We start from the raw sequence: 11,551 nt of genomic DNA on the forward strand, positions 1-11,551 counted from the left end.
TTGTGAAACATGGTAACAGTAGACTCTAGTCATCTCCTGATCGAGTATTATGTTGCCTTACATGTGGTTTTGGAGGAATTACAGTCTTCAGAGAAGTCTGAGGTTTTTTTCTGAAGACTTCTTACCTTTGAGGACCATGCAGGTTTTTAGGTAGGTTCTTCCCTTATAACACCAAAATCTACTGCTACTATGGCTCACTCTTTATGTACTACTATTAAATGACCAAAGTAGTGTTAGGGTTATGGTGTAAGCCAATATAGTCACCAGATATATCCTAAAAAGCAATTTATCTACTGCAAATATAACTTGTAGAATTTCCGAATTAGTCTGCTGATCATTGTCCTCGATGTTTTGCCGAATCCTTACTATCTCTTGAAGAATGTTTTCCAACATTCCATATTCTTTCATTGATATGTTTCCTTCGGAAGAATTTTTGGTGCTTTGTCCACTAACCATGTGTGTGGTCAGTTCACCTGCAGAAATAAATCATATTTATTTACATATCTAAGAACTGCTGGTAAAAAGCCCACATACAGTAATGCAGGGGTTTGAGAGATTGGGTGAGTTTTGCAGAGAGCAGTGGAATGCTCTACATGTTTTAAATTTTCAGCTCTATTACAAAATTGAATAAAATGCTTTCTGAACACATATCAATTATCCTTCATGTCTGGTTTAGAAACAGGATCTAAAACACTCCCGTTTTAGGGCAGTTATAGTATAATATGACTTTTTCTGAACACGTATCATTTATCAATCACGCTCAGTGTGAGAAGACCAATTTAAAGGAAAGCTGTACTGAGATATATAAACTTCCTTTGCCAACATTTTTCTATTTGCCTGGGTGAATTTATTTTTAATTTTTTTAGTCCCATCTAGATTACTAATCTGGAGCAAGCATGCTGCAAGTAAATTTAAGGTAAAGTCGAGAGTCCTGCTTATTTGTACAATTTGTTAATAACACATAAAGTACTGAAACCAATGGCCCAACATGGTGACAACCAGGCAACTAAAATTCTCAATAAGTGAAGGAGCACCTAGAATCTGCAGCCCATAATTAATATTATTGTACCTTTGTACAATAATATTAAATAACAGTAATAACTGATGTTACTGATATTACCTGAAATTATTATGTCAGTAATGGATGCATGTGATAGTCCTTCTCACTTTAACTTGGTGCGGTTATCAGTTTCTGAACATATACAATCATTGTTATGATCAGTGGTGAACTCATCCATTTTGTGGTGCAAAATCCTTTTACAGAACCTGTTGTACTATGAAATGTGTTGAGTTCTCCACTGATGCATCACAGCAATGGTCACCAAGCTGAAGTTGTTGATTTGTTACTTTATTACCTTGCTTAATCTGGATAAATTGTGAGTATTGTTAAGTCAAGCCACTGCACTACAACAGTTTTTCTCATTATGCATAGTACAGAATGCAAAGTTTAATGTTCCCTTCAATTTGCAACTGCATTTTTAAGAGCAACTCACCAGTGCGGTTTTCCATGTCTTGAAATTCATCACATATGTTCATCTTTGGGTTAGTGGAATGATTATTTTTCCTATTGCAAAGGAAGGGACTTATTTTTCCTAGACTCAGATCTTTAAACCAGGTAGGAATTTGTGCCAGAAAATCTTTCTTATTTACTAATCGAACAATAAAAATACTTTCCATTAGGCTGATCACAAGAAGAGCCATGCAGACCAAAAAATACATATCTGAAATGACAATGTAACAATATTTCAATGTCAAAACAAGTGTCTCTCACCTAATACGTGAAGCAAATGATAGAACTGTGACTTTAAAAATTCACATAGTCTTAGTTAGTATTAAAGCCTAACTGAAATCACAAATAATATGCAATCACATATACATTTTTTAATGGCCTCTGTTTTTTGAGCCCCCTCACTTGCCTGTCCAGTCCAATAGAGTCTGACTTGGCACACAGTGACAATGTCTCATACCACTTAATAAGTGATGTGGCTATTACTCATCTCTGCCATAGTAGTGCCATTGTGGGAAGTCTGTTACTTTAAGGCATTCAAAAAACAGTTTCAAATTATAACATGTAGAGGTACAGAACTAAGAAACAACAAAAAGGTGTGAAACTTTAATTTGGCTTCAAAGTAATAAAGGTATTGCATAGTGGCCAATGATACAATACTCACCTTTGTTTTCACATCTTCAATGAGCTGCTCTGCACCACCCCAACCTGCTGTCATTTTTGACTATTTGAATAAAGCAAATCTAACATACTCTAAGTGTCAGTGGAATAAACCTAAGTTTCCTCAGCAATACCCCCAAAGAAGCCAATAGGTGAAATGCCTCAGGCTAAGAGGTGTCTAGCATTCTTCTTTCGGTCATTGTTATTTCCACTAGTGTGGATTTTTTCTAACCATATGATTAGAGAATTCTTTTATAGCTAAAGGGTAGAAACAACCCTATTGTAAAAACAGGTGATCCACTCATAATCCTGGATCTTGCAATATGCAAAAAAATTTACCAACTTTGTTTAAGGTTTACATTACCTATTATAGGTGTCCCATGTGCAGCTGGGGGGGAGGTTTCGGAGACAATAACCAGGAATACAGAGTAACCCAACAATACAGTAACCATAAAGGATATCCTCTCTCCACTGTTTGGAGGTATATAGAATCCAGCCAAACTTATAATCATAAGGAATATGCTGGGAGTTAGAAGATTCACCACGTAGTAGAGAGGGTGTCTACGAAAAGTGATCTATTACAAGACAAGTACAGACAATTTTATTGATGAAACTGTATGCAATGAAATATACATGGTAATATATACATCATTAGGCTCATTTAAATGTCGTGTTATCTTAAAAAAGGCAAGAACAATGGAAACTGCAAACAAGGAACAAGGAAAGAAGAAATGACTAATTGTCAGTATTATTTGTATGTCCCCTTCGTTTCACTTTTTCCCCATTGCTGATTTGTTGCGTAAAGTCTTCAAACAACAGAGAAATACAAGTGGTGCTGGATCATCCCACATGAGTATAAATTCCCAAAAGTAGCATATACAATCTTTACATCATAATGGTTCTGGTGAGGTTGCAAATTTTTTTTAAGAAATCCATTCCTTATTTGCTGAATCACCAAGGTTCACTGATGAAATTGTATTTTCTCCTGCCTTGGAGAGTTTTAATACACCAAGCCCAGAGTTTCTCAGCCAGGGTTCCTCCAGAGGTTGCTAGAGGTTTCTTGAGCAATAAGCAATTTGTTTTCTCTTAGGTCAGTTCAACGGACAGCAATGATTTTTTTTCTATTTGTAAGGGTGACATTCCTCACACTGGCCAGCAATGAAAGAGCCATTCTTCACACTGACCACCACACTAATGTACTGTAAGCTGTGGATAAAGTAATTATAACAGGGGTTCCCAGAAGACCTGGAAGTTATATTCAAGGGTTCCCTCATGTTAAAAAGTTTGAGAAACACTGATCCAACAGATATAGAAAGGAGTGCCTTTGTGGACCCTAATTTTATTTTTAAGGCTAGAGTGGACGTGGGGGCTCCTCGGAGAATTGCATGCATGCAGCCTTCTCAAGGGAAATCCAACGTGTGTTAATGAGTCTAGGTAAATGAAGTAAAAGAGAAAGCAAATAGTTAAAAAGAGGCTCATGTAAACAGATCTTCCTGATGTGTTCAGTCCATCAGATTGGAAATGAGATATGCTTTAGATACCTGCTGCACCCAGTATTCCTTCTTGCACAAGGTAAGGTTTAAAGGACAATGGGACTGTTTGTTTTTGTGGCAATTTTGTTGAGTTATATGGAAGTTGCATGGAAGACATGTCTTAAGACACTATAAGTACAATAGATATGGATGGAAATGTGCCATCACTGAGACTGAAACTCACCTGAAATACTATCATAGCATTTTTGTCCTGATGGTCTTCCCACAGTGTATGAATTGGCTTTATATTGAGCAGTTTCCATTCTCCCTTTTGGTAAAAATTCCCGAGATCCTTATTTAGCTCTTGTTCTGTTCTCAGTGAAGTAATATTCATATGTTCAACTAAGAGGTAGAGAGATATGAATATGATACTTTTTTCCAAGCTGTAACTTACATAGGTATAAACAATGTCAACACTCCTTCTAGTTGCTGTATTGTTCATTATTTTACAATTTTGATTTGTGTATGTTATTTTTAGTTATTTTATGAGTTTAAACTTGTTTCCCTAAGGGGCACACAGACTGCACTAAAAACATGCAGCATATTTTAACAATGTTTTAAATGTTTTAAATAAAAAACTCTTTGCCTTTAGCCATACTGTAAGCTAAATGCACATTACTTACTAGTGTGAAGTTGACTTTGGAAACTCAGGTTACAAGCGTGAACATCAAAAGGGAATAAGTAGATGTTAAACATGCAACTGATCGTCATTCTGAGTTTTTTCTGGTAGTTTACCCATCCTGTGCTGTTGATGTAGACAAATGAGTGCTCTAGATCCTTGTTAGAATCAAAACTGAAAGATGAAAAAACATAATTACATTTTATTCAACTTTATTCAGCAGAGAACATGCAACACAGAACAAATGTACAAGCACTTGTGAAATAGACCAAAGATCTTATATAGGAACAAAAAATAACTTCATAAACTATAGATTAGTAAACAATATTAGCTGATAGTAGTAGTGTATTTGAAATTTTAGACTGAAATTACCTTTTAAATAATTTTGGTCTGAACCACTGACCTTTGATTTGAGAAATCCCACACACTTTTCCCTATGCATGTATTACCTATGCTCTGCTTTTGGACTGATGGGAGGTTCTCACCACAGTCCTCTCTGGTGGGACCCAGGTTACTAAGTTGGACACCTAACCAGTTACTTTAGAAGTGTATTATGGAGTGGCTAATAGGAATGTGTGAAAATCAGGAAGGGTTAGACAAAACTGCAAGGAAATGTCAAGGCTTTCTTTTTTTTAAATGGGCCAATATTTGGCCATATCGGCAGGTTTTTTGAAGCTCCTGCAGGTAAGTGCTAACCTGAACATTCTAAATCCTAAGTTTACTTTTAACCCTTAATCATAGACTAAAACTCCAACTTTAACCCTAAAGAGTAACTTTAACAAACCCCCTAACTAGCTCTAATCTTGAACTACTAACCCATGTCTCCAATTTAGTAAGCTACCTACACACAAAAAATAAAGAGAAGAACAAAGTGCTCATCACATGCTAAAATGTGTGTGGAATGGTTCCCCATTCCTTTGTCTGTACGGGGCTTTACTCTTACCCTAACCCCTGAGCCTCTTGAGAGTGATGTGGTTGATGTGGTTGATCACTGACATGATACTCTTTAATGTCTGGGATTAAAACTTATCACTTCTGCAATAACACTGTGGTGCAGAAATTATCAGGTAAAATGCCAATCACTTTGCAGATCATTTTGTTATAAATCCATTTGCTAGTCTAGTAGTATTTTAAGCTGCTTATACTCACAATTCATCAACTCGAATATCTGGAATCCATATCTCTGTTTTTGGACGAGAGATGACACTTATATTTCCATAGTTCTCAGGATTCCATTGTAAAAAGTCATCTTTCCACAACTGTTGGGATAAATAAAAAATGTATTATTTGTAATTGTATGGCTCTGTATTGAAACCAAAGAAACAATTGTAATATTTATTTATTACAAATTAGCTTATTTGACTTTTAGGTGAGATGGGGGAGCTCCCACCAGTCCTAGATGTTGTATAGATATCATCATTAGATGACTGACTAATTGCAACAATTTAATGGCACCTAAAACATAGAACACAATGCTAAATATTCTTCTCAAACACTGGAAATAAATAGAAACTAAATGAATATTCACCATTGCCATACAACTGGTCATGCCCTCCCCTCCGCCAGCACTTCATACAATATGATAAAATAGAGAAGATTTACTCGGCCATTTTCTTTCCCCACAAGGTTGCAGATGGGTCAGAATGAATCTTGAGTGATGAAAGAGCCTTCAAGTTTGATCCCAGACAGTCTTAGGTGAAGTCAAGGGTAGAATCATTTCATACATCTCTCACTTAATAGGGTCTTTGAACAGGGAAGTCTGATTTTTTACCCATTGATCTTTGCATCAGTTTATGAATTCTATTTTCCCTGAAGCCCCTGACTATGACCCTTTCTTAGGCACCCAAAAAATAGGTACCATTCCCCTGTCAGTGGAGCCCCTTCACTTTTCTATGGAGGCAATCTCACATTGCAAATCTGATCACATCATATTGAATCCTTATAGCACAACATCTGAGAACTGTCTTCGCTCTGTCATGCTTTTGCACCTACTACAACCAGGTCCACCTGAGAAGTTCCCTTTGTCTTGACACCTCCTTGGCTCTCCTCCTTCATGAGCTACACCTGGCCTCAGGCCCTGATTACATCCCTCAATCTGAAATTTAACTTATTCCCTTTTCTTAGGTTTCCTTTTTCTCGTTACAGGTTCCTGGCTTGGAAGAGGGAGGAAGTGTTTGGCCCACTTACTCCTTCCAAAATGCCCAACCTGGATCGCAAATAAAGATCTGCACATCTGCAGCTCTACCAAAAATGTAGCATTACCAAAGTCCATTAATCTCTTCTCCATGTAAAATAAAAGAAAGAAAATGCTTCCAAATACCCTCTAATCCTGGCTTTGTATAACTCACTATGCTACTATACATATTGTGTGTGTGTGTGTGTTTGTGTGTGTATATATATATATATTAGATGTTTGATAGAAATCATTTCCATGTTTCTTACCCGGGTATACATAAAGTAAACTGTCATTATCTGATCTTTTTCATTCTGTAATCAAGAAAACAAAGCAATTATTTTAGTACAAAATAAAAGTTATAATATGACACTTAGTTTATCTATCAAAAATTGTCTAAATAGGAGAGACCAAATACATTTGAGTTTATGTGGACAATAGGAACTATACTTGTGAATCTAAAGCAATATTGCTGAAAATATAGTAATTTTTTAGTCAGCATGCCTTTAATTTTGAGAGTTTTATGTAAATACTTTATGTAATTACTTTTTACATTAATTGTACCAACCAAGCTGTGCTTTTCAAATAGGGCAATTAACTATTGTATTTATTTGGGTAACTTAGTGCGGTTGGACTGTGTATAGATAAACCTTTGTGTTAATAAGGGAACAAAGATGTACAATAACATGTATGACAATATTTGGTTACATAGTAGGTTAGGATAGGTTGAGAAAAGTCACAAGTCCCTCAAGTTCAACCACTAAGGAAATAAGCATATTGTGCACAGTCTCTGATTGTCTTTTAAAGCATGTGTGCAACCTATATTTGTCTTGGTTACAGTTATGCAGTCTCTGATTGTCGTGGGTTTCATGCATTCAGTCTCTGACTGGCATTTGTTACTAGTAAGCAGTATCTGACAGTCCATGGGTATATGTGTTTGTGTGTTGTTTTGGACTGTCATTGGTAACATGCATGCTTCTGGCAGTTCTTTAATCTCATTTCCTACAGTGAGCCCAACTACCCTGGTCCAATACTGGCTATATTGTTTTCGATTTTGGTAAAACATGCTAAACCACTGATCACATATCCATCCATTTATTTGTCCATCCTTCTATCATTAATGTTTTTCCTTATACTCACCACTAACAGAATAGAATATATGATAATGTCTACATATACAAAGGATACACTTTTCCAGTCTTTTACAGGCCTCAGCTCCTTCTCATAATCTTTCTCCAGGTCACGTAAAAGACGCAGTTGAGGTACGCTAGATATGTTAGTGCTGTTAAGGCATGCCTTGGCTCCAGCAATCATAGAAGCTAAGACACATGGAAAAATGCATATAGAAAACTGTTATGTTAACAATTTACCCAATACATGCACTTAGGTCTTTTTTGTATTTAATTTAGTCTATATACCGTGAATTGTAAAAGTTTGTGAACCCTTTAAATTTTCCTTTGCAACCATCAGAGGACATACAGACTTTTAAAGAAACTGTAATTTTAAGTCATTTTTTTCAAATAAGAAGGTATCTTTTACATGAGCAGTCTTTTAAAGACTGGATTCAGTGACTGGATGTAAGGGAAAAGCATCAAAGCACTGCTTGCAGGTATTCCTGACTCCAGTTGGAATTTCAGGGCCTTCTGCCCAATTTTATTTATCTCCAACACATGAAAACAAAGTGAACATACATGGTTCTCCCCACCATGGCATCACTATCATCATAGACCAGTTACGTAATATAAATTTAGCCTCCTGCCTGGGTTTGAGACCATTGAAGCCTGCCTATTCTTTTTCAGCATTTAACAGCACAAACCTGCAAGCAGCCTCTCTGTCTCAATATGACATATTCTCTCCAATGCTAGGCCCAGTTTACTTAAACTTGGGGACCTTTTTGGCAGTCCCATCACACAGGCTTTTCACAGCCTATATTAGCCAAAGGCAAACTTGGCCTCTAAATCTTTCTTCAATAAGACCAGTCAGGAGCTCCAGAGTCACAACCAATTCCTTGCCTAGGAAGGGGTAAAGTATTTGGCTCACCCAAACTTTTAAGACACTGCGGATCTGGATCCTAAATGAAAATTAGTAAATCTGCAGTTCTACAATTAACTGCGGCCGTATCCAAATCCTATAGGCCCTTTCCTAGGTGAAATGGAGGCGAATACTGTGAACCTTACATATTTCACTACACTACAATATGCTTATATTTATTTTTAGAAAGAAATTATTATCCAAACTCCATATTTAAAGACATAAACATAAATAAAACATAAGTGTAAGCCATTTTATTAGTTTTGGAAAAGTAGCAAGTTTAAACTGCCTTTTTTATGGGTGTCTTGCTGGGGAGACTTCCTGCTTACAGAGAGAACAGAAAGTGAAAAAAAAAATACATACACAGTTTATTTCCATAATTTCCATAAGTTTAAACAATTCCAGTATCCATGAATAGGTAAGAGATATTTGTTTACTAGTGAATCCTGTACTTTTGGTAAACATCCAACACCAAGATCTATGATACCAAAATTCAATAAAGTTGCCAAAACATTAGGCAAATATATTCACAATAACACTCAGTAAAACATGGATTTACCTGAGTAGAGAAGGATGAAGAAAAAGAACTCACTGCCCCGGATCAAAGGAAATGCCATTGACATAGTTTGCTATCAAAAAATGTCTGGAAAAATTATTGCTGAAATCAGGAAATTCATCCACTCAGCCGTGTTGTAGTATAGAGCTGGAATTAACCATCCAAAATGCTTTTTGCAATGGCCATGAAATAAATTCAGAGGTCTCTAGGACTTAAAATCATCAGTCTGTCTACAAAACAGGAGCAAGCAGAATTAACGTACAGAACTACGTTTCTTACCTTTTATATTTATTGATACCCTACCCCCACCCTTTTCATGTAACTGTATTTAAATAAGTGCTTATAAATCTATTACTCCATTAGCACATTTGTGGGCAGTTATCCTGTCTGAATGTTTGTAATACTGTCAAGTGGTTTCCTGAAGGTTATTTTTCTGAATATGTTAACACATAAACCTCCATAAAGCAAACAACTGCCTGGAAATGTTGCCCAAAGCATTATGCAATAAAAATTTCAACTATACAAAACAATTGCCTCTTTAGGGTCTTGAATTAAATATTACCCTTTCTTGTGATATTGTTGTACTTAGTTCTAAACAAATTTCCCATATCAGCAGTTAGCATATCAATCCTCTTCCACTGTTCACATACTGAAATCTTCCTCAGTACTAAGTGTGATTGATGAGGCAGCCTTCATAGACTTAAAGGAGTCATACCATGTGTGTCTATTTTTTAAATACAAGTCTCCTCAAGATGCTAAACCCAGCTCCTTATATGAAAAACAGTCCACCAGCACTTCTGGCATGTCAATGTTCTAGGTTCTCACTGGTTTTTCCTGTTGACCTTCTAGACCACTGTTTCTCAACCAGGGTTCTGTAGAACCTTAAGGTTCCTCCTGAGGTTGCCAGGGCTTTTTTGAGCAATGAGCACTTTGTGCCTCTCAGGTCAGTTTAGCTGACACCAATGATCATTTTGGTTTTCTGAAAGGGTGACATTCTTTACACAGACCATCAATGTAACAAGCATTCTCCTCATTGGCCACCACACTAATGTATTGTGAGCTGTGGATATAGTAATTATGTCAGGGGTTCCGTGAAAACCTAAAAGGTAATTCAAGAGTTCCCCATGTTAAAAGGGTTGAGAAACACTGCTCTAGACAATACTGTATTCTGCTGTAAACCTGGAGGTCTACAGGGGAAACCTTTGAAAGTAATAAGACCAAAGAATTTGATACTGCTAGTGGCAGTTTTGCCAACAGACTCCGGACTACCAGTTTTATGGAATAAAGGGAAATTCATTGGTTCGGGCATAAAGATAGGTAACTATATATATTCATTTTTGACAAGCTTTTCTTTTTGGAACAATTTACTATAGTAACAGGTTCATTTTTAGGAGCTGTACATGCAAGAATACATGGAGGAGAAAACACCAGAGGAGTGTGATAACAAGTAAGGTATTCTATTGAATCCATTTTCAGTTCTATTTATTGTAATTACTGTATTTTTTAAACATTTATTTATTTATGTATAGATAAAGAAAAAAGGGGGCAACAAAAAACTTCAGGCATAACCAAACATACCACAGAACCACATAACATAGAGATGGGAGCACAATCACAGTCACCAACATATCATTCCATTGGTTGTAATGAGAAGTCATGTAAACTGAAATACATAGAACAAGGTCCTAGAAAAGGAACACACACTGAGATTCTTAAAGCTCCAAAACCATAACCCCATCACATTGATATCCCTGTAGTTGTCTAAATGAAAAAAACAGGAGTGAAAGAAAGAAAAAATTAGTGGAGATAAATAAAGAGAAAGAATGGTAACAAACAAAAGAGTGAACAGTGCAAAAACAGGCATCCAAACAATTATAACAAATATTAAAATATGAAGGGCCCATGGTGGAAAAGAACCGGGTTTAACTCTAGCACCAACTGTACGTTTTAAGTAGCTTTACCAGGGGAAGGGAAAACTGACCCCACTTCAGAAGGCAGAGATTCTGGAGAAGACTTGAAGAGAATCTAGGAAGTCCAGGTATTCAGGAATTGCTGCCTAGTACCATGAAGACTTGAAGCAAGGTCCTTAATCAGCAGATCGAAACCACATTTAAATAAAGGATGGAGACAGGCTCCTCCAATGTGACAGAATACAAAACCAGGTGTCAAAGTATAGATTTGCAATAGGACTTTAGAGGAAACTTACTGTGATGTAGAAGGAGAAAGGTAGAATTCACAGGTATGGGATGGATGAAAACCTTTTGGTATGTTCTTCACACCTTCCTAAAAAACCCTTCAAGACAGGGTTTGGTCAAAACAAGAACAAAAATTGTGTAGCCCACCTCAACTCCACATCTCCATCTCCCTCCCGTTTCCTTGAAACTGAAGGGAAGAACTGGTGCAGGTGCTCCGAAGTGTTGTACTATCTGAACATAATCATAAACCCTATGTCTTGGAATTGACCTCCTATGGA

General features: G+C 36.5%; 1 protein-coding gene across 1 annotated transcript; it reads right to left on the minus strand.

Annotated features, from left to right (window-relative positions):
- Positions 1 to 201: 201 nt before the first annotated feature.
- On the minus strand, positions 202 to 8,398 carry LOC140340234 (5-hydroxytryptamine receptor 3A-like). Its single transcript, XM_072425290.1, has 9 exons — positions 8,308 to 8,398; positions 7,632 to 7,810; positions 6,761 to 6,805; positions 5,468 to 5,577; positions 4,323 to 4,492; positions 3,884 to 4,041; positions 2,532 to 2,742; positions 1,494 to 1,721; positions 202 to 473 (listed from the first exon to the last, which is right to left on the minus strand). The coding sequence occupies exons 1-9, from the start codon at positions 8,396 to 8,398 to the stop codon at positions 202 to 204; spliced, it is 1,464 nt and encodes a 487-aa protein (XP_072281391.1).
- Between the last annotated feature and the right edge of the window lie 3,153 nt (positions 8,399 to 11,551).

Source organism: Pyxicephalus adspersus, chromosome 11 (genome assembly GCF_032062135.1).
Source record: "Pyxicephalus adspersus chromosome 11, UCB_Pads_2.0, whole genome shotgun sequence".
NCBI classification, from domain to species: domain Eukaryota; kingdom Metazoa; phylum Chordata; class Amphibia; order Anura; family Pyxicephalidae; genus Pyxicephalus; species Pyxicephalus adspersus.